Raw genomic sequence first — 24,366 nt, 5'->3', positions numbered from 1 at the left:
CCTTCCCTTCCCTTCCCTTCCCTTCCCTTCCCTTCCCTTCCCTTCCCTTCCCTTCCCTTCCCTTCCCTTCCCTTCCCTTCCCTTCCCTTCCCTTCCCTTCCCTTCCCTTCCCTTCCCTTCCCTTCCCTTCCCTTCCCTTCCCTTCCCTTCCCTTCCCTTCCCTTCCCTTCCCTTCCCTTCCCTTCCCTTCCCTTCCCTTCCCTTCCCTTCCCTTCCCTTCCCTTCCCTTCCCTTCCCTTCCCTTCCCTTCCCTTCCCTTCCCTTCCCTTCCCTTCCCTTCCCTTCCCTTCCCTTCCCTTCCCTTCCCTTCCCTTCCCTTCCCTTCCCTTCCCTTCCCTTCCCTTCTTTCTAAGTTTTCAGTTAAAATGAGTTCTACAGCAAAAAGTTAAGTCTCCCTATGGATTTATTACTCTAATAAGGAAAAATGATGGAATGCCTTGAGTCAGCAAACCCTGCCCTGTGTACCTACAACCCACACAGGTAACTACTGACAGTTCATCAGGATCAGCAGGAAATGGGCAGGGGAACTGGGAGGTGGCAGTGGCCCATTTAATTGTGCAAGCTGAGGAAAACAGAAAACAATGTCAGAGAGGAGCATCAAGAATGAGAGGAAAACAAAACTTGAGCATCCTTTCAACAGGCATGACCGGCAAAAGAGAGCTTTTAAAAATCTCTAGTGACCTTCAGAGATATCTGAATCAAAAGCAACAAGGGGCTGGGGGCAGGTGGTGGGGCAAGACAGGGGTGTGATGATAGGCTGAGGGAAAATAAACAGCCATGAGCTTGCTGGAGCTCATAAAGCCCTGACTGATTTCACCCTCCATATTTGTCATGCACACAAAACAAAACCCTTCAATTTTAAAGCTTCTCACATTCAAGTCTCTTTAAGGCACCTCACAGTAGACAGCAAAGTGTAAAGAGCTAAGATTACAGACCACCCTGGGAATGACCTAATATATTTACTTCTAGAAAATTTTATTTTTAAATTATAATTAGTTTTATTTATTGAGGATTTTTAATGTTTTAAATTAGTCATGATTTGCATATTTTGGAATAAACTGCATCAATTTTTTATTTAAATGTGGAAAAAAAATTGAGCTTTCCTGGTTCTCCAGTCAGCACTAAATCAAGGAGGATTAACCAGCATGCAGTGTATTTCTCATTCAAGCTCATTTGGCCTCTTTTTTTTTTTTTTTTCCCTAGAGAGTTTTGGCCTCTTCAGCTGACATTACACACCAATCACACCATCAGTGCTGAAAGCCAGGCTAACATTTGTGGCAGAAGCTACTTCTCAACCAAATCCCCATGTTTACCTTGAGAAATGCCCATCATTCTCCAGTCCCAGGACCCGGACCTTGCACTGTTGGTTGATGGCAGCATTTACCAACTACAGCAAAAGCCTCATCTGAGCAATCTTTACCTGGAAAGGCAACTGGAACAGCAATGGCAACCCATGGACCACCTTTCCCTATGGGAGCCAGGACACCCAGAAGCTCAGCATAGGGAGGTGGAACTATTTCAGTTCAGGAGACACCTGACCCCTTGGAGCCTTACCCAAAAGGGAAAGTTAGTGGAACTGATAATTATTTGAATGAAGTTCCTGCTGAAGTCCCCTGTCATCTAGAGCTCATCATTGAAAGGGAATTTAGCCCTCTACCACAAGAAGTTGTAAGCTCACACTTAATTTTCCAACAAATCCCCCAAGTTCTGCAAAGATCAAGCGTAAGAGCTGGGGAATTTGTCAGCTAGCTCACTGAAGTGAAGAAAAAAAAGTGGGGTAAAAAAAAAGAAGAGCTTTTAATAAATAAAATGCAACCAGAGTAATAAAATAAGCATAGGAGATTCAGTATTATTTGTTTTTATACCAATTTTATGCTGCCCCCACAAACTCAGTATTCCACAGCTTTGTATATTAAGAAAATATGTGCAATATGGAAAGAATTAAGGACGTGTTGCAGAGGTTGTTTTAGAGGAGGGTCGTTACTTTTGGCTGTCTGAGGAGCTGTCTGGAGTCAAGGAATGTGCGTGTCAGCTGATTAAAGACCACAGAAGTGATTAGTGAGGGAACCCTTAACAACACTGCATGTCAATGCACATCTTGAGGTTAAGGAGTTAATTGCCTCTCAAAACGGTGGTTTCAAGACTTCTGTAGACCTGGGAAACAAACCCAATGGCAGTTTGAACTTGATCTGCAGTTTTCAAAATTAATTTCACAAATACAAAGGCTAGATATGTCTCCTTTTAATTCCTGCAGAGCATTTTAATGCTGTGTTAAACAGCTAATTCTGTGAAGAACGAGGCAGCCATGAACTGTGTTTACCCATCACCTCCCCTGTTTGCTCCAACCTTCTATTTTCAGGAAAGCTTTTCCTTGATTTATGAAGCACACTTCTCCAAGAGTTCAAGTGTCTGTACCTTCCACAAAAGCGCTGATGTACAGCACACCCTTCAAAATGCCCTTCCTGCCCCTGGGAACAAGCACTGGCCATTCTTCCCATCAAACCATCCTCTTCCCACTCATATAAGCCTGAAGGAATAAATATTGTCCAAAAATTAACAGGTTGAGATTTTATGGACTGAAGGAACAGGAAGACCTCTTGATGAAAATGCTCTGGTGTCCTTATTGCATATACATGAGAGCTGGAGCACTTCCACGTGCCAGCTCTGCCTGTACCCACCCTGGTGGGCACTGGATATGCTCCAGCCTGGCAGATGCTGCCTGGAGAGCTGTCCTGGGGGTGCTGGGTGCCCCTGGCAGCCTGATCTCCCACCTGGACCCCAGACTGCTCACACTGCTCACACCCAGGACACTGCTTTTCAACTGAAACACTGAAATGTCAGCATTGAGAAAACTAGGTGGTCTTCCACCAGGAGGAGTGTCAGGCCATTTCCAGCTTTTAGAACTGTCCCCAGATAGACCATGGAAACCAGGGATAAGAAACAGATATTTTTCAAACAAGATGCACACAAGGCAAGTGCTGCTCATGTCCCCCACTGCCACTGCTGGGAGCACTGCACTGTGCTAGCCCAGTCTCAGAATATGCAGGTATTGCTCTCTGTACTGCAATCTGTGAGAAAATTAAACCCAGAAAAAACCGCAGCTGAACAGAGGAAAAATAAACATTTGTTCAGGTCAGCTGCTCTAATCTGATCACATTTTGCTCAGCTCTCCAAACAAGCCAGAGAGATACGTGATAGACACAATCTATAATCAAGTGGATCTTTTCTTACCACTAACATGCAGGCATCATCAAATCCACCTTGGCTGGGGCCAGCTGGCTGCAGGTGAAGCCCTACCCTCAGCCAGCCTTGAGTAAATGACCTTTCCCTGGTCCTGCAAAGCCTGATCTGTGCCCCTGCCCTGGCTGGCAGGCCGGGAAGGTACAGGGCAAGCTAACAGGCTCAGGCAGTGCCTGCAGAGAATCCATCCACCCAAACAGTTTGGTGGATGTTTGTTTGGAGTGATGGCCGTGGCTGTGGACACTTTGTGTCCCTGCCAATAGCTGCTTAACACAACTATGAGTTTATGCACCAGCAGCTTTAAACAATAGCAGAGGTCCTTCATGACCTCAGCTAAATCTTTAACCTGAGAAAGGGAGAGCAGCTAATTTGCACAAGCACCTGCAGATTCAGATGTTTAGTTCAGTTGTTTTGGTTTTTTTTTTTTTTTAAAAACAGGCTTGTCTTCTCTAGATATGAGTTTTTCTTGAGACATCCTGCATTTAATTATCAGCTGGGATAGGAGGCTTGCAAGCACCGCTGTTATTGCAATATTTCAGTGCTTTGACTTTCAGGCCCAGATGGAGTGAGCTGTGCAAAAATGGGGAATCAAGAGTAAAGCAAACTTTCTCAAACTTTCAAAGCAGCTGGATGTGAGACAGAGCCTGGGACGGATTAGGAGTGGCACAGCCCAGCTGAGCCGATGAGTCAGGGTGCCACCCTGAGGGGACACCACGCTGGGGACACCCTGAGGGGACACCGGGGACACCTGAGGGGACACGGTGCTGTGGCTCCTGAGTGCCCAGAGGAACGGCTCTGCCACACTGGGCTGCTCTAAATCTCCCTGCAGCACTGGGTAAGTGTCACTGTCAAGTTTTCTGAAAAATCCCTTCACCAGGATTTCTTCTCCTGGGAAGCTGAGAAGCCTCAGAGAAAAAGGAAAAGAATATTATCTCGTTCACTTCTCCCTGTTTTGCTGCTTTGGAATGTGGTTTGGAGATTGTTTATCCAACATGTGAATTGTGTTTCACTTAATAACCAATCACAGCCAGCTGTGTCGGGACTCTGAGGCGAGGTCACGAGTTTTTTAATTGGTATTTTATTAAGCCTTCTGTCTGTATCCTCTCTCTATTCTTTAGTATAGTATAGTATAGTATAGTATAGTATAGTATAGTATAGTAGAATAGAATAGAATAGAATAGAATAGAATAGAATAGAATAGAATAGAATAGAATAGAATAGAATAGAATAGAATAGAAATCAGCCTTCTAAGAACATGGAGTCAGATTTCTCAATTGCTCCTTCATCCTGGGGACCCCGAAAACACCACAGGTAAGGACTTGGCTCTGTCCTTACTTGCTCAAATAGCCTTAATTCTCTTCCAGGAGCCCATCACAGATAATGGCCTTGTTTGCAGGAGGAGGTATTTGGCTACTGGGTGCAGACATGGGGACAGCATGGGCTCCTTGGCTTGGCTGCTGATCCTCCCCTCAGCCCCGGCTGCACGAATGGCCTCGTTGCAAGCCAGAGGAAGGAATTAGTTTGGGGTAAGAGAACGTGGTTTTTGCCAGGTTGGTGTCAGCTCGTTTTTGTCCCCTGGTTGGGGTGGCAGCAGGGCTCACGGGGCATTGCCATGGCAGGAAGGAGCAGCTGCAGGCCTGGGAAGGCAGGAGAGCAGTGCTGCTGCTGCAAGGTGCTTTAAGACACAAGAGTGACAGGCCACGGTGAGGTGCTGGCTGCCCTCCAGAAGTGCTCTTCTATCCTTAGTGCACAGGGAGCCCAGGCAACTAGACACCAGAGCTTTAATTCCTAACCAGGTGGAGCCAAGGAAGGTTAGCTAGACCTCTGATGGCTTCCCCAGACCACAGAAAAGGATCTGAATCCACATTTACATGGCTCATGCCCTAATGCCTGGACTACCTTTCCTTTCTGGATGCAGGTATCCCAGGGCCAGACTACTGTCTGCAGTGTCAGTGGCAAAGATTTAAACACCATGACAGCAAAGACAGCCTCAAACACTTTTTCCTCTTATAATTAAACAGATTATTTCCTTGTTTTATGAATAAACTGTAACCCACCCCATTAATACCTACATTTACTAGCAGCTTCCTGTCAGGGGCCCCTGCTGCCTGTCCCACTGTGTGGAGCATTGGCTGGCAATGCTCAGCACCTACCCCCAGTCAGTCTCATCAGTTTAGATTTCCCAGTTGTCTTAATGCTAATGTTGAATAAAGTCCAGGTCTCTATTCCCTTGTCAGCTGGTTACAGATAAGGGGAAATGCATCCTGTCTCTCTTTGGGGGCCAAAGAATCCAGTCCATAAGCTTAAAGGAGTGGATTTCTACGAAGGCAGGATTTCAGACAGCTTTGTGGAGCTCTCTCTATTGCCTGTGCAAGAAAATAATCTCTTTGGCTGGCTCATCCCATATTAGCTTCCCGATGCATCCCCCCTACTCTTGAGCCAGGGCCATCCATACTTCATTAGTTCACTGAGCCCTGTTGTACCTGCCACATACATGTTATTAGGTCACTGCTGATTGAATAATTCAGTCTCTCTGAAAAATTACAGTCCTCAAAAAAGTGGGTTATGTGCTGAGGCAAATCCTGTTTGCCTCAAGGAAGATCACTGCTCTCCTGCCTCTCCAGGGCACAGAAACAAGAACTCTGTTTCATTAAATATCACTAGAGAAACACTCAGCTCAGTAATTATGATCAGCTGCTGCCTAAACATGAGATACATGCAGGCTACAAATCATAAGCAAAATACAGCAAGGAATGTCTTCTAATTTCTTTTATAGAGCTGGATGTGGTGGTCAATGCAGATGGGATGTTCCCATTTCTAATGGGACAATATTATTTTATCAGAGAATCACACCCTGGTTGAACTTGGAAGGGATCTCTGGAAATCCCCTCAAGCAGGCCCACCTAGACCTGGCTGTCCAGACCCATGTCCAAATGGCTTTTGAATATTTTCAAGAAGGGAATATCTACAAACTTCTCTGGGCAACTTGTGTTACCCTCATAGTGAAAAAGTGTTTCCTCATGTTCAGAGGGAACCTCCTGTGCTTCAGTTTGTGCCCACTGCCTCTAGTTCTGCCACTGGGCACCTAACAGTCCCAAACATCCTGGCAGTCTCCTCTGAGAAGGTAAGCCTTGGTCCTAGAAGAAAGCACAGGACACACAGGTTTAGTCCTTTGCAATGGGTTCTTGGAAGTCACAGTTACTGAGCCCTCCACTGGTACAAGGACCTTTAGGCCTTTGCTCATACACTGAATACAGTGCTTTAGGATGGGAGCAGTGCTGTTGCAGGAGCATTGACAGCTGAACAGCACTGCTGCCTATTTGCTCTCTCCCAGTATTGACTGTATTTCTTAAAGCTCCAGCTGTTGGAAGCGAGGGATTTAAAAAAGAGTAAGCTTAGCTTTAATTCAGAAAAATCTGTGGTCAAGAATTAAAAAGGGGCCCTGAGTAAAAATTCAGGGGCCAGAAGTCACATTAAGACAACTTCTCATTTAATTTTTAGATGTCACTGTTTTTAAGCTCATCTCATGGTTTTGAAATCTGGATTCAAAAATATCATTCACTGAGGCTTGTCACACCTTGGCCAACATGACATGGGCAAAGTGAAAATCAAACCTCTTTTAGATAACATTGTTTTTCCCACTAATTTCTTACACTCCTAAAGAACTTCTAGAATTTGATCTAGCTTTGCCACTTTGCGATGTGTATCGACTTCACAATTTATTCCACCCAGACAAGGAAAAAGACCAGTCTCTCTGAGTAGTGTGGCTACCCTTGACCTGCTCAGTTACAGCTTTAAACCTAAAGCACTTGCCTATAGCAAACTTATACATACAGCAAACAAGTTCACATCTCCCCTGTGTCACCCACTTCCCATTGCAGTAAAAGATCCATAACAAAACTACTGTCAGAAAGTAACAGCTACAAACACATACATCTAGGTTGAGGATTAACATAAATAACTTGTGCCCTTCTAACAGATGAGGGGATTATATGGTATCCTGTTGTGCAGGCAGTGCATATATCAACCTCATTTCTTTTAGACAAAAGCTAAATTTGAGGCCTGAATTATTACTTCTTCCCTAATGATAAAAGACAGCTGCATAAGGCAAAATGTGCAGTGATGTCTGAGCACAAAAATGAGTGCAACTCTCAAAAGGCTTTGCAAAATTCAAAGAGGAGCAATAAATACTCCTGTTTAAGGGAAGTAAAAATTGAGACATCCATTACTTTTATTAGAACTGATTTTGTTATCTCACTCCTCTCCTGCCTTTGATCTTGCTTCTTCTTCCTGAGACTGAAAAAATGAGTCTGCTAATGAGACACCTGAGGATGTAAAATTACCTGCAAGATGGTCCTTCTCCTTGGGAGCTTCCCAAGCCCACGCTCAGAGTCACCATTATCATAAATTGCAGAGCAACTCATGAGCTTGGGATTCACCTTCTCAGGAGATGCACACAGCGGTGCTGTCACCCAAGGGAGTGGAAATCAAAGAGCACAAGGTCAGTTTTTATCCTTCTGAAGAGACACCTCTTATTAGCACTGATTTTCAGGAAGACACAGGCTTTCAGTCAGCCAGGGCCTGCCTCTCCAGCTCTTGCAGAATTTTCAATGCAGTTGTCTGAAAAATGCAGTTACAGAATGTATGTGCTATGGGGCAGGGTGGCTCACACGTGCATCTGATGGTTTACAAAAATATTATTGCTTTAAAATGATGCTTCAGGTTTGATGCAAACCCTGCAGAAAGAGTGAGAGACAGAGATTCACACTGTCTCTTACAAACTTGTATAGTGTTATTTACAAAATCTCAATTCATTATCCCACCATTATCCACCTGGATCCCACCATTCCAGGATGCCAGCTAATGTTTGCAGGGCTGCCAGATAATGGGGAAAAAAGAAAATAAGAACTATAAATTCCTGGGTGTCATGATGCTGAATTTTATTGAGTCACTGCTTTAGAAATGAGATGACAACAAACTGGCTTCAATTTGGCTACCTTACTACTACTACTACTACAAAAAAAAGAGAGGCAACAAACCAACTAGAGATGAAGAAATGTCTGGAAGAAAACAGGTTGAATAGATGTGTGAAAAGCCACAGGGGCTGCTTCTAACAGGATAGCTGGATTCCTGCAGGGTCAGTGTGCCCCAGGCGAGCAGTCCTGGGCCGGATAGCTCAGCCTCCCGGAGGCTGGGTGTCCAAACCCAAACTGCTCTATAGCCGTGGCCACCTTAGCAAGCTCAGTGATTATCAGCTCTTAGTGATCTCAGCTCTTTTATAGTTTCAGCTCTAGCTTGCTAAAGGCGCCTTGGCTTGGCTTCAGGCAGCAGACGAAGAGAGAGAGAGAAGAGGCCTCAGCTGGTTCCACGGTGGTTTATTGAGGGTCCCTGCAGGGTTCCGACGACAGCTCTTCTACCAGAATGGGCTAAAGTAGCCCCTTACATAGGGGTAGAAGGGCTCAGGAACTGACCAATTGTAAGGGCCAGGGAAAATATCCTATGGGGTCATGGAGAGATAAGCCAGCCTGGAGGACCAGAGAGAGGACTTCTGGCTTAGTTACTATGGCATCTTCTTATCTCTAAGCTTCCGTCCTCCACAGGTCTCTTGCTAGCCCCATGTCTGCTACAGATGGGAATTCCTCTGTCTATGCTGGAGAAAAATAACACAGGAGAAGTTTAAAAAAATATGTATCAAATAACTGCTAAAGGAAAAGTAAAGCAGAAACTTCTGTAAATATGTCTGTATAGATCTTATAATGCTGACTGTGCATTACAGGTATTTCAGCTTAAGGCAGAGAGAAATGACTGTGGTCAGAAGTGAAGCAGAGGCTGGCCTTGAGCACACGCTTCAGGTTCCAGGGATGCCAGAAGAAACACCAGCATGTCAGCCATGGCAGTGGTCACCCAAACCCTATTTACTGAATTGGTTTTGACAACTTTAGGGCTCTTCCTCTAACACTTTTTAGTACTGCATAATGTCAGAGTGACATCTTGAATGAGATGGGCTAACCTGGAGCTACAGCCCTGTGTGTCCTGTGCTAGTGTTGCTATTAGTCTCAAATACCATTATTTCTGTAAGTTTTCCCAAGTTGTGTCATGTACTCTCAGGTTTCTGTGCTCAGCTGGAGCTGAGTGCAGGTTTCCACCGATCATTTCATCATTCAGCTTGCAGAGCTGCAAGTCTCCAATAAGACTGTGTCCATCCAGATGATGTGTCACACACCCCTTGCTTCATCACCTGCAGCCAAAGCCACTTCCAGAGTCAATGCAATCAGAGCAAAGCCATAAACCCAACTGTAGTACTGTTCACAAGGGTCCCAGGATGAGGGAAGAGACGAGAAAGTTGACTCCATGTGTCAGAAGGCTTGATTTATTATTTTATGATAGATAATATATTAAAACTATACTAAAAGAACAGAAGAAGGGATTTCATCAGAAGGCTAAGCTAAGAATAGAAAAGGAATGAATAACAAAGGCTTGTCTCTGACCGAGACAGTCTGCACAGGTGATCTGTGACTGGCCCTTAATTAAAAACAACCCGATGAGACCAATCACAGATTCCCCCTGTTGCATTCCACAGCAGCAGATAAGAATTGTTTACAGTTTGTTCCTGAGGCCTCTCAGCTTCTCAGGAGGGAAAAATCCTAAGGAAAGGATTTTTCATAAAACATGTTGGTGACACCCAACCATACATTTGTACAGGAGAACGAAAGCAAGATGAGTCCCCCAGGCTATGGGCTGAAAGCAGGACCAGCCAGTAAGCACCTGTGCTTTGCTCAGCCTTCCCAGTTTGTGCTAAAGCAAGCAAGTGCCAAATCTAGAGAACAAGGTAATGAATCAAACTAGAGAAAAGAGAAATGAAGTCCAGGTGAGGATTTAACTCATTAAAATATGAATTAGGTTAAGTTAGATTTATAACTAAGGTGGGGGAAATTAAACTGCATTTTTCTTCCACAAATTAGAGCTTACCTATAGTGGTAAAAGTCAGAACAGGAAGAAGATGCTGCTGGCCTGCCTCCACCTCAGCCGCTGCAGTCCAGCACTAGCCCTGGAGTCTGCCATACTTGACCCAAACACCCATAACTTGTTTGCTCTCACTCTGACATGGCTCCAAGTGCACTTCATGGCCAGCTCTAATTGGAGCATGGCATACCTGCAGCAGCAGTTCCAAAGGCTGTATGAATAAATGCACACGTGTTACTGTTTTCTCTAATAGGAGTGATTGGGTGTGTGACAGGACTAAATAGTTTGTAGTGAAATGGAAAGGTCAGTTCCAAATCAGAGCCCCTAAAAGTCCTGGGATGCTTGGATCAAAGTTCTTGAGGATTTTTGCAGCAACAAATTCACAAAGCACAGCCCTGAAGAGGCAGCTTCTGAGTAACACAACCAGATATTTGGAGAGCAATCAAAGCAACAACTTTTTCTTTTTTTTCCCCCCTAGTTGGTAAGGTACTATATGCTGGAAACATACCTTTCCCAAGGAGGGTTTTTTCATCCCAGGAGACATTTTGACTGATGGCTTCAGGTGACTGATGATTCTGGCAGCACTGGTTTCTTTAGCATCCAAACTGAGACACCCAAAAAGGAGTGCTTTTCCTGTTAGTGGAGAATGGTGCCCCCAGTATGACCCACTGGGAGGGCCAATTGCTTTTGGACGTGCACACCTCCTTCAGCCAAGGTGATTACTTTGAAGGGAAATTGCTGTAAGAACTCAGTAATGAAACAGGAAGCCATTATTTCTGACCAAGTATACAGTGTCCTTTACAAACAGCACGAGGCTGGAAAACAAATCCAGGTGAGATCATGTGCTGGCCTTTTCCTCTCAGATAAGAGTGTGAAAACTGCAGTAAACAATGCGTGCTCTGTATTGGTCTGTGCAACACCGGTATCGCTGCCTTAACACACCTAAACCTGTGACAGACAGCACAAACTACTGAATTCCTGAAGTGACCTTGGAAGGGAATAACTCATGTATCAGGTGGCAGCCCTACTCCAAGCGTCCTGGCAGTGAGTAGTCCAGCAGAGCATTTTCGTGTGGGCATGGAGCAAAGTGGTGGAGGCACGCTGATGTCCCTGCCCCCTCAGGAGCATGATTACTTTTCCAGGGTCACATTTTTTCTCCACCGTGGCCCTGCCAGAGCTGACATACTGCCTCCTTCTCCTCCTTCCTCCTCACTGGGCTCTGGATGCTGTTGGCTGTCACAGAGCTATCCTGCTCTGCTCTTGCTCATCTGCTGGAGGGCCTGTGGCACTGAGGCACTACCTGCACATCTGCCAGCTGTTATACCCTTGTTTTATTGAAAACCACAGCACACTGATGAGCTTCCTAAATGAACCAAGGATGGCATGGAAAAAGATAACATTTCATGTGGGACCAGCCTAGGCTAAGGAAGCAATCTCCCCCTCTCCCTCCCACGAAAACCAGACTAGATGCAATATATAGTCTTAGTCTTGTCTAGCCCATCACATTTCTGATGCATAAAGCATCTTCAAAACGTCCTCAGATATTTTGATATTTTTCCTGTCTCGTGCTATTTAAGCTAACAATCAACAAGCATAAACCAATCCAGGATTTAACTGGAAATACTGATTCAGCATGTAGTAGGGGGACTACTGGGCTAACACACCTGGAACATAGCTAATGCCACTCCTTCCAGATGTGTGCCCAAAATGGTGGGTACTGAGGATATGAGAGCCTGCTGCAAGTGGAGCTCACATCCCCAAGGCCTCCTGCTCCAAGATGCATTTGAGGGCACTGTAAAACAGGAGGAACAACGAGACCATGAGGTGAAGGAACTCTGATTTGGCTATGGGCTACAGATACCTAGGGAGTCCATTTCTTTGTTAATTTTCCTTTATTCTGCTTTACTGCAAAATCCATGTAAACATCCCACTGAAACAGGCACACTTGTAAAGCAGCACTACCTTAAAAAACAGATAAAAAAGGGCTTTTGAAGCTTCGCCTACTTATTTTCTTTCCCACTTCAACTAAGAACTTTTCTCTGGAGCAGGAAGATGCATTTTTAATTTTTAAGAAAGATTATTGGAACCATGAATTTAAATATGTAGAGCCAATCTAGAGTTGCATGAAGGCACCCCAGAGTACCATCTAATTGTAAAAACTAAGCATGGAGGAGCCATCTAAATCCATCCCACTGCTGATGGAGAATAGCTCCCCACAGGATATTTACAAGTTTTTAACGCCTTGGCCTTGTGCCTCACGTGCACCAGAGACATACTTTTGGGCCAATAAAACATCCCTTGTCATGGCTTAATGCTGGAAGAATTAATTTATCACTCATTATTTCCTCTTTTAAAGCTCTGCTCTTTGGATAGCTGTGACATAATTCTTAAAAATCACACTAGTTAAAGAGCAGAATATGCTGTACCCTCTGGCTCCCTGCCCACAAAGGCCAGCTATTCAAATGGTTTCCTTTTCCCAGTTTAATTCCAGCTCTCACAGCTGACAAGGGGCCAAACCACTGGTCACAGGGATGCTGGGTGGAACACCTGCAGTCCTCTCACAGGTCCTGCCTGGCCACCCTCCGACTAAGGGTCTCTTGGAGGCTGGGAATGGTTTTTCCTTCACAGTGGTGAAAGAGTGTCCTTCTTTGGGCTATATCAGGGAGATATGTGTGAATTCTGACAAAGCAAGGCCTGACAAAGCAAAGATGAAGTTTTGACTTAACTGGAGCCTAAGGAAATATGATTTCACTTTAAATAAGTCTCTCTCTGTCCCTATTGTGTACACACAATTCCAATGTAAGTGATTTCATCTTTCAAAGCTGAAGGTCAGCCATTTCAACATGGTATTTTTTCCACTGGGTGTCACAGTTTCTGGTCTCCTGGCAGATCTGTACCATCAACATCCTAAATAAACCACAAAAGCAAGGCAATTTGAAGTCATTGGACGCTTTTATTTTAATGCAGCACCCAGCTTCATATCACATACATTTTCCAAAATTAGATGGGCATAGTATAGAACACTATACATTTTCAGCTTACCATGGGGACAGTCTGCAGCTGTGAAAACAAATTACTTAAATCTGGCTATCTAATTTATAAGTTAAAATTCAAATATATAATAGCCTTGGGGCATTTTTTTAGATTAACAACCATAATGCTTGCAATACAACTTTTTTGTATCAAAAAATCTGTAACAGAGTAAAACATAATGCATATATTCATAGCACATATCAAGATAGCTGAAAAAAAACTTCAAAATACATAATCTCTTTTCAAATATACTAAATCACTAAGATTTACTTCTTTTCCTGAAAAAAAATATTTTACTCTTTAGCCAATAAAATATGTGGCTTCCTGAACCCATGTGTTTTCTTGTCAAAGACTGTGTATGCTGGAGACTGAAAGGCTGATGGTACTGGAAAATGGACATCCCTCATTTCCCAGCTAGCAACTTTTGCAGGTCTCTGCCTCCTGATTTGGAAGCTCAGCTGAGAGGAAAGCAACTTATGCACCACCAACAGGCAACTGTCACATTATGCCCATCCTAAAAGCTTCCCATGAAGGTTTCCAAATCCCAACCATCCCTCTGTGGTCATCTTGGCATACCTCATCACCCTATGCTGGCTAGCCTTGGCAGTACTGTAGAATCAGAGACTGGTTTGCATTGGAAGTGACCATGCAGATCATTTAGTTCCAACCCCACCTGCTGTGGACAGGGGCTCCTTTCACTGTTCAGGTTGCTCAAAGCCCCATCCAGCCTGGCCCTGAACACTTTAAGGGATGGGCAGCCACAATTTCTCTGGCAACTTCTTGCAGTATCTCACCACCTTCACAGTAAAGAGTTTCTTCCTTATATCTAATCCAAACCTGCCTCCTTTCAGTTTGAAGCCATTCCCCCTTGTCCTATCACTACATGCCCTTATAGAAAGTCCCTCTCCAGCTCTCTTGTAGCACCTTTAGGTACTGAAAGGCGCTATAAGGTCTCCTCAGAGGCTTCTCTTTTCCAGGCTGAACAACCTGAACTCAGGCTATCTTCACAGGAGAGATGCTCCAGCCCTCTGATCATCTGTCAGGCTGGAACTGTCTGGATGATAGCCAAACAAATTCCTCTCCCTGATGTAGATACAGAATTTCCAACAGGAAAACTACTGCCATGCAGTCTGAAGATAATATTTTGACTTTAACAGGATGTCCAACAATTTACCAGTAACAAGGCTGCCTTGACTAAACACACTTTTGTTACATCACCAAAACTCTCTGGAAAGGGGAACTGAGAACTTTCTGGAAAGAGTTGCTAATGTTTCCACTGCATCCTAGTATAATATTAATAACTAGGAGAAGGACATTGATCCTTAAGGATTAATGTGTGTTCACAGGTTGTTTGTTTAATAGAGGAATGCCTCAGAAATGGAAACTGTTTGCCTTGCTAATTACCAGGTCATTATTTATTTTGAAAGGCTCAAATAAAAATGGCTTAACTACAAAGGCAATCAGTCACTACACTTAGCTGGGCATTTTTCTTTTTTTACCACAGAATTACAATAGATTGAAAAAATATAGGTATCAGGTGATATGAATGTTAACAGACCCACAAAGAAATGCATGAACAAATGGAATACACCTGAGTACACACTTACAGACACACTGAGGAAGATCCTTATCTGCTCTGCCTTGCCCTGTTCTGTAGACAAAAATATTTATTTGCCCACTGAAGACTTGAGAAGGGGCACCAGGCTCACGGTCACAGGATGCAAGGATGTGCTCCTGTTCCCACTTATCCTCTCTTGCTGGGCATGTTGTGCTCTGCCCAAGTACCTACAGACACCACAAACTGAGGCCAGTGAGAACTCATGCATGGGAATGTGACCCCACACCTTCAGCAGGCTGGCAGCTGGGACAGACAAATCTTAGTTGCTATTCTGGGTCAGGGATGTCAGGGGCTTAAAGCTGATCACTCACCTGTAGCTCAATAAAGTACCCAGAACCTCAAGCCTGTGAGGTCTCACTTTCTGACCAAAGGTTTTGGATGTAGAAGCACCTCCCATCCAAAGTCTGAGAATGTAAAGGTTTCTGCAAGAAATTATTGTTTTGCTCCACCCACATTTTTCTAAAGAAAAAGTAATTTTGAAGAAAATCTGTAATACTGGATTTAGATGTGAATTTGGACCAGCCAAGGACTGTTAACAGTAGCCATAAGCATGACTGCATGGAGCAACTGACAGAAGCACTGTCATAGCTCCATGATGCCTTCTCCTCTCCTCTCCTCTCCTCAAAATGCTAACAGCTTCCCAAGAACACACATATTTTTCCATTTTGTGTGGGCTACCATAAATGCTTAACCACTGAGACATACATAAGAGCAACCTCCTGCATCATATGTATAAGACATCAACACCTCTCCTTGAATATTTCACTTCACTGATGTGTGAAGTGGTGTATCATCATCATGGCTGATATTTCACCAAAAAGAATACATATCAACTCACATTCTAGTCATTGAAGCTGAGTGGAGTGTTTGATTGCAACAGTAAAAATGCAGGGATTGTTAAACACTTTTATTTATTAATCCAGTGGTAAAGTAACAGCCAAGCAAGAATTTCATTGTTGGCTAAGCAAGTATCATAATTTCCAGTGAATAAAAAAAACTCCAGAATTTTAGAAGGGAGACATTTGAAAAAGACAGTATAAAGCAGACTCTTCCACTCTTCCCTTGAAGAGTGTCTATTGCATGAATAACTCAGGTGAAATAAATGGGAAATAAATAAAGGTGAAATAAATGTTTTTCAAACATGAAAAAGTCCTCTACTGCCTTAAAAATGCAATGTACACTCTTCTTTGTAGTAATTTAAAAGCCTTCCTTAAAAAATTACCCATAGAACAAAACCAAGTGTGCCATATGATTATTTCCTATGAAATAGTAAGGTCTTATTAACCAAATTACAATGTATGAACTAAAAAGCAAACAGGGCAAGCACTTAACCTCATTAAATCTCAGGAATGACTCAGTTGTATTGCGAACAAATGAAATAAATGATGATAAATTCTCAGCAATACCACTATTAGCAAGAGGGCAGTGGTTCTTTTGCAGATTCCCAGAAAAGCCTGCATTCCTCACATTTTGTCACTGACCAGGAATGACCATCTGACCCCAGCTATGCAACAGCCAGATGAGAGAAGTCCCAAATCCAGAAGAACAGTTGTTGCTTGTTGACACAGCGATCTTTAGTTGAATCAAAACTAGTGCATTACAAAAAGAGACTTTCAGTAACAATTCTGCCAATGCTTATTTTCACCTGCAGACTTCTGGATTCACATCCCCCTTCCACATTCCTTTCAGCAAAAGCAGACTGTTTCCTTACCACTTCAAGCACTCCCAGTGATGCCTTTCTTATCTCTCAACAAAACTTTTGGCTGCTCTGGTGCCCTCTGACATGCCGCGGCAGCCGTTCCATGACACACCCCAAGGAGAGGTTACCCAGCTTCAAACCTGCTTCTCCTTCCTCTCAGCCCCAGGCCATCCTACAGCTACAGGGAGCAAGCATCACACCCACAAAGGTGACAAAATTGCTGCACTGTTTCTGCAAGGCAACCACATACACTTAGGTCAGTGAGACATGTGCAGGGTCATGTTTAAGGTGGACAACAGGTAGGTGACATCCCCTTGCAGTAAAGCACACCATACCCATGGTGGGAGCAGGGCTGACATGTCTTAAGTCACCCAATCCAAGAGTATTGCCCCAAGAAATACTGCAACATTCATAGCCAGCTTCCACTGTAAGAACTGAGACCAAAGCCACCACTGCATCCAGGGAAAAATCCCTATGGAATTCAGCTGGCCCTGGATCAAAGGCAGGTTAAAGATTAATCTTTGCTTCTTCCTTTAGAAAACAGCTGGGCATTAGCAGCTTTCTCCTATCAGTAGCATCTCCACTGATGTGCAAAGGAATCCTAACAAAAGCCTGCTGTAAAAGGCAATTACTTCCATCTCACATTTTATAGCCTCATACATAGCACTTCTGCTATCTTCCCTCTTCTGGAAATACAGTTCTCGTACACATCCTTAAAACAAATCAGCAGCTATTAGGACAACAAAGCAGACTAATACAAATGTACATAGAATACCATTTATAAAAATGCCCTGAATGCATTTTTAACCTCTTGTTAGAAATACACTGTTGGTTAAAGGAAAAAATGAAAAGAAAAAAAAACTATACACCAGCCATCTCAAACATGCTAAAAGAATGCAGAGACACTGGTAGTTGCAAGCAAGTGCTCAAATACTCGTGATTAGAAACAGCTGTAGCTCTGTAGCCCAAAAAGATTTTTTTTCCTAATTTCCAAAATAATTAAATTTTAGTATTTTTTACTGTTCTCTTATATGACTTGAACTAATAAAATACAAGTTCTCTAGCATTAAAATACATCCGTGATTGCATAATAAACAGTACTAAGAAAATAATTATTTGACATGTGATTGAGAATAAAGATTCTGTACATCTTGCAAGTTCTTTTCCTGTGGTATGTTAAATCCACAGGTAGTCTACAATGATACAATCCTACAGGAATCAGTAACATCCAGAAGCCCATCTCAGAGGATGAGTTTTCAATTTAAGCAAGAACTCAGGAATGCTGTAGCTCTTAACGATCAGGGCAGGAGGTGCTGCCAAAACGCATATAAATCAGGAATTCTTTACATAAATAAAATACTCTCAGGTTATTCATTTCAGTGATAAACTGCATTTACACATTAGGCTGGGAAGGGGGAGGAAAGAAGGCGAAGCATCCCCCACTCAGAAATATTCCATAGTCAGGTATTTGTTTTCTGTACCTTCCTCACCTGCAAAGGCAAAATGTGTGTAATGGGGCGAAGAGAGAGCCAGCAAGGCCAGTGCTCCCCACTGCCTTGGCAGAGACCCTGCTCAGCTGCACAGAACTCCTCTCCTTGCAAGGCTGCTGGACACTGCTCTGCTCCTGCACGGCCATGCAGGAAGTCACAAGACGGTGACAGGACGAAGCTGCTCCAGCTGCGTTTCCAAGGCAATGCGCTCCTTGTGAACCTCCTGCAGGAGAAGAGGAGTGTTAGAACTTTGGGGATGCTCACATGCAGCACCCTGCTCCAGGAAAGGGCAGCCAGGCAGGCTCTTGCTGACCTCCCAAGAAAGGGCTCCCTGCCAGTGTGGGAGCTGGGCTGGACTGCAACTCCTCCAGGGTCTGCTTCCCCATCTGGGCAGGCTCAGAGCCCAGAGTGGGAGTGCACTTGAACCTCCCCGAGCCTCAATGCAAAATATGCCTGAGAAGTACCCATCAAGCCTTCTGGTCTCCATTAAAACAGCAGAGCTCTGCTCGGTCAGAAAGCTTCCAGTCAGCAATACAACTTGAAGGACAAGTTCAGTTTTCTCTCTTTTGTGAACTTAAACAAACTTCTCTGTCTTTTCCTGCTGCAAAACACAGGTAACAGTACTGGCCTGCTGAAGATGGAAGCAAATAACACCTGACCCAAGGAAGAATGGCAACGTGCTCTCATTAAAAGCTTTCATCTCTGTGCTTATTTCAACTACTGTCCTATTTTTTGCTCTGATTTCAATACAGCTGGAGATGACATGGAACTGATTGCAGGGAGCTTTATCACTGATTTTCAATGCATTCCTTACCTTCAGCTGCTGCTGGAGCTCACTGTTCAACCTGGCGAGAACAGCATTGGCTTCTTTGTTTTTTCGTATAGCAGTCTGAATAGCCCTTTTCTGCTTGGAAGACTGTCTGCCAGACAGATAAATACAAGACATTTCAATTAAGAGTCTCAGCACTGGCTGATGCCAGAAGAGCAGCCACCCATTCTGCATAACTCTCTGCACCCTGGACTACGTGTCAAAGGTACAAACCACAGATTTAAGAGAAGAAAAATGTAGCAGTGAAATAAGAGGCCTGAATCAGATGGAATATTTGAAACTTGTTAGCCTGAATGACAGAAATATTTTAGGCTGTCTCAATTATCTCAAGATCACTGCATTCTCATTGAGCTCAAGAATGATCCCCACATAGCTGTGCTTATTGCAGTATCTTTGCATTAGCTGTTTTCAGACACTTGTAAAGTTTAGAGTCAGGAGTGGCTAACAGAAAATACAAAAATCATTCCATACAGAAAGAAAGGACATTGGCATGAAAAAAAATTCTGTCTCAGAGTTTTGCTGATTCTGATGTTTCTTTACTTCAAAAATTAATTCAAAGCAGTCATTTCCACCAAAACTATCTGACATCACAAACGGGAAGATGAATAATTGACTTCCCTCAGCTCTTTTGCTGTTAAAATAAAGGAGGTACCTTTTTCTAAGAACTTATTTTATTAATTAAGAATTTTTATTGCTTCATAGCCTGTGGTAACTGATCTGAAAGAAATGACAGCTATGCAGACAGGTATAAAAAGAGACAGCTGTAGATAAGGACCAACCTACTCAAAGCAAGAGAGATAACAGCAACAAAGAAAGAAAATACAGAAAATACTGGCTGAATATCCAAGCCCCTTTCCAAATAAATTATTTTAAAGTTTTACATGAGGAAACAAGAGCTCTTTAATGGCAGATTAGATCTAAAACAGATGGCCCTATTTAAATATGGTCCAGTGGCACCCAGTCCCCATTAGCTCTTCTCTCTTAACAAAGCTGATGACACTGATTTTTGCAATAGACTCTCTCTCAGCATGGCAACAGGATTTTATGCTGTTATCTTCCAGTGCACTGTCAGTTTTCTGCTTCACTATTTTCCTGCAAACTACTCTCCATAGGCTATAAGGTAATAAATGATAGGAAAAAAAATAAAGGCAGAGCAATATATGTCTGTGGCCATTTTAACATTTTAGGAAAGATATAGACAAGACAGGATTGAGATGTTAACAAATGCTGTTATCTTTGAACCACTGTGGAATATGTACTCCCAAAGCACAAAATAGTACTTTAAGAGCATCCTAGGAGTCTTATTACTTATTCTAATCTCCAATTATGCAGCACAGATTCAGTCTACTGATAAACAGTCTGCCAAGAAATGCTCAATTGATTTGGGCAGCTTGATTTTGTTTCAGACTGAATCAGATGTCTTTTGCAAGGCCCTGGGTGATGGGGGGGTATCATGTTTGCACAGTGCTTCAGCTGAAGGAGATGCACAGACCCAACAGGGTTTAAAGTGCCTTTGCTTACCACTTGTAGAGCCCCTTCTCCATCACTATTAAATACACATAGAGTGAAATCCCTATTAGTCAGCTGACAGCTTTGACAGCTGTATTTACAAGAGCAAACAACACACATTGGGTTAGGCCATTATCAGACAAGTGGGCTCGTCTCACACCAGTGACAAGCCCCTTTCCAACATGCCTCACAACAAAAACATATCACAAGGATATGACCAACATCAAGCATTTCATGACTCAGCTTCCCAGGCATTTATTTGGTCATATCTGTCCACATGGAGGAGCAAAATTCCAGAAGACACATGCAAGGCAGAAACACAGACCCTCACAACTTGTGTTAGAGATGGTTGAATAGCTAGGCTTGCTCCTCAGCCATGTCTAGCAGGTACAGAAATAGGAGACCTTTGAAGAGGTCATCTACCTATCAAATACCACTGACAGTCACTACAGGCTTAGTCTGCTTTCGAAAAGACTGATGTGGATTTCAGAATCTACTGAAGATGTAGATTTCAGAATGTAGATATAGATTTCAGAATCTGTATCTTGTGAAGCATTATCAGAAACAGAACTATTAAGCACAAAATTATACAAAGAGCACATCCTGCTACATCAGATCTCACGCTGCACTTTGGCATGCTTGGCACAGGTTTTTACTTTTGGACTGGGAGGTGAGGCTTGACTGCTGGCAGGGAAGAAGTCACATTTATAGTGGGAGAAAGCTCAGGGGTCTCCAGCCCTTGTGCCTCTGTCCGGAGCTTCCTGCGGGCGGGTTTGGAGGGCGGTTGAGCAAGAACAACCTCCTGAAAGGAAAAAGCACAGCAGCATTAAGTCAGGCCATATGTGTCCCATCATTAGGCTGGAGAATACTTGTGTCACACAAATTGCTGACAGCTGGTTAAGATTTCATAATTTAAAGACGTACAGAGCTTAATTCCAATTTGGTAATAGCCTCTCAGGTTTCTGACTTTGACAAAGGAACAATAACTCCTGCAATCCCTTCATGAATGAAAGGGTGTTTTACCTTCATCTGGATGACAGGCTCTTCAGAACTGGGTTGTACAGCTTAGTGTGCATTGGCTGGAGGTGGAGGGAGGGGTATGAACACAGGTACTAGCCCCCAGACAACCCAAAAGCATTAAAAACAGAGCAAGATTTATTTTTGAGTGTGCACAAAGTTGGAAAGAATCAATAATTAATTACCTGCATCCCAACTTACTGCCTGATATGTCTGGCATGGAGCCTCTCCCTTCTCCCCTCCTCTCTTACATGAAGGAACACTGAATATAGTTTTGAAATACAAATACATTACATTATCCAAGCAAAATTAACATGTTGAAGTATAAAGGCCAACTATTTCTCTTGAAAAGTTACATCAGAAAAATAGTCTGTGTTTTCTAGGTAAAGCAAAATCTCGCATTTTTATGACTTCAGTGGTAAGAAGTGTTTTCATTACTGTAAATTAAGACATCCTTTCTTTTGCAATGAGAAGTAGTTTTACCACCTTATAGCTGATTTTATTTGTAAATATAAAGGTATTGTCTTCAGTGTATTTTATTATTAGATCAATTTCACAAGGGATACAGCTATTACTGCCTCATTTCATGAATGAGAAAGCTAGGACTCAAAAAGTTGAATTGACTTGAGACAGGTTTTTTCAGCATCAAAGACAAAACCAATGAGCAGATTTCACTATCACACATTTTACTGGGCTAGATTACCTCCACTACTGTGTTTTCACCAAACGTTAATAAAATAAGGAAAAAATTAATGGGGAAACATTTAATGACAAAGCAATTATATGGAAAAAAACCAACACTGTAGTAAACAGCCTAACTCAGAAGAGACTTCTATGAGTGATACAAAATGTAATCAATATAAGACCATCAATCATTCATATCAGAAGGATTAAAATTCTTAATAGAATTTGAATTATAAGGAAAAAGGTTTAAACATTAAAAAACAGTTTTCTAATTACTGAAAAAAATCTAAAAATCTTATCAGATGTTCTGATCAGGATGTCAGCACATCATGACTGCACAGATCTCTGGCAATCATGCTCTGAAATCCTCTGCACAGGCACAGCTCCCTGATAACACACCCCACACAGCAATGCATATGCCTTCCACAACTATAATGCCCAACACACAGTGCCAGTCTACCTCAAACTGCCCAAACCCTACCAAATCCACAGGGAAATTCCCTCTCCCCTTTGAAACACAATAGTGTAAGCAATGATCCAAGCAGATCCCTTGGCAGGGGCTCTGTGGCTGGTTTCTGCAGCTGCACCAGGCTTTGCAAGGTGGTTCAGCAGTGAACAGCCACCTGCCTCCCACAGCCTGGGGCATCACTGCATTTTAGGGAGCCAGGTGGGATGCCAGCGAGCATGAGGTAGGAAGACCACAAGGACTTCATTTCTCCAGCAGGGCTACAAAGCACAGCAAGGAAAAAAGCAGGGCCAGGCTAGAAATAGCATATGATGAGCACAAGCAGAGCAAGGACACTGCCCAGACAGCACTGCCACATGCAAAAAATGATGACACTGGATGTTTGCCTGTGCCCCGTGTTACACTAAGAAGTTGTGATGGTGCTCCCTGGGCAAGGTACATCCAGCACCTGCCAAAAGTTCTTGGTTGGGCTGAGTAAATGTCTTGCAGGTGCTCTCTGGCTGCAGGAGAGGCTAGAATGGGGAGGATCTGTATTTGCTCCCTATCCAAACCTGCTCTGGCGGGGGCCGGTGGAAGGAGGTGGTCAGAACATGATCAGGAGAGGGAAAATGCTCACAGCCACTGCTAAGGCCACCCCAACCCTAAGCAAGGCCCTTTGAAGTGTGCCATTTTAATTTCAGTGCTTACTTTTTACAACTGATAGGTCCATACAAAAACATATTAGAAACTGCACATCTTGAGCAAATCTCTCCTAGTCTATGTACATTTAGCGGCAGATCCTGACCTCTAGCAAACAGATGTTTACATCAAAATCAAATCCTCAATGACTGAAACCAAGAAGTGCATCACAATTTGGAGGAACTACAGTGAGACAGGGCTGGAGTACAATCAGTCTTTTTTGTTTTCCCTAAGGCTCCACAAGCCCCTATTGATCTGAAATACCTGGCAAACTGTCACTCTGAAAGCACGTGCATCAATGTGTACATACTGAGAGGTTTCTTAATGATTCATGTGAGTTGATGTCACATATGATCACAGATCTCCTCCAGTGTCTTGACCTCCAGAGAAGGTAAACATGTAAAAACATAACCCTAACCCTCTGTTTAATTGCTTTTAAACTTAAAACAACCACATTTGTTGATTAAGGAAAATCACTCCATAATGGTACAACGTGTGCAGATCTCACCTTTTTTGCTGAACTGTTTTCTTCTGCCTGTGATGGGGGTCTGTTCATCTGAGGATGTAATTCAACCTCAGATGGTTGCTCTGTCTGCAACAACAAATCAGTCATTGCTACACCCAGAAAATGACTAGCAGTCACATACAATAAAGTCAATGAAAGGAAATGTTACGCACAAAAGAAAAGTTACTTTAACAATTCAACAGTAGGGAAAATGGAGATCTAGGGTGACAGCTGAACGGATGACATATGTCTTTTGCAGATTTTTAATGAAACCATATTCTTGCATTTTATTGTGCTGGGAAAATGGGAGAAAAGTTTTTTAGTGAAGCATTAGGAACCATGTTTCTGAATGTAAACAATCTAGTACCCAGAATTTCTTCTAGAATTACCATTATGGCCTAAATACTGTGAGAAAAATTAAGAGAATAGAAAAAAGCTAGAAAGACCTTGGATATGCCCTGTCACCTTATTATCACCTGAAACCAATGAAAATTCGTAGGAGTAAGCCTCAGTCTTTGAAGATTGTGAGGCTGGAGTGACAAAGCCAGTATCATACCAAAAATTCCAGCAAAGTTACTGAAAACACAAGTCATAAAAAAGCAGACAAGTCTTCCCTCCTCCCTTCTCACATTTCA

General features: G+C 43.1%; 1 protein-coding gene across 2 annotated transcripts in view; it reads right to left on the bottom strand.

The window, feature by feature from the left end:
* Positions 1 to 13,136: 13,136 nt before the first annotated feature.
* Positions 13,137 to 24,366, bottom strand: part of REPS2 (RALBP1 associated Eps domain containing 2) — a 94,233-nt gene continuing 83,003 nt past the window's right edge. Inside the window, exons 15-18 of one of the 2 annotated variants that reach the window (XM_059839826.1) lie at positions 23,735 to 23,818; positions 21,038 to 21,183; positions 18,858 to 18,963; positions 13,137 to 18,266 (exon numbers count right to left, since the gene is read on the bottom strand). In XM_059839826.1, coding sequence (XP_059695809.1) covers positions 18,198 to 18,266; positions 18,858 to 18,963; positions 21,038 to 21,183; positions 23,735 to 23,818 — 405 coding nt within the window. In that variant the 3' untranslated portion in view covers positions 13,137 to 18,197. The remainder of the gene's footprint in view (positions 18,267 to 18,857; positions 18,964 to 21,037; positions 21,184 to 23,734; positions 23,819 to 24,366) is intronic. The other variant, XM_059839827.1, reaches the window with a different exon arrangement.

This window comes from Haemorhous mexicanus, chromosome 2, assembly GCF_027477595.1.
Source record: "Haemorhous mexicanus isolate bHaeMex1 chromosome 2, bHaeMex1.pri, whole genome shotgun sequence".
Taxonomy (NCBI): domain Eukaryota; kingdom Metazoa; phylum Chordata; class Aves; order Passeriformes; family Fringillidae; genus Haemorhous; species Haemorhous mexicanus.
This window is presented reverse-complemented; position numbering and strand designations above follow the sequence as displayed.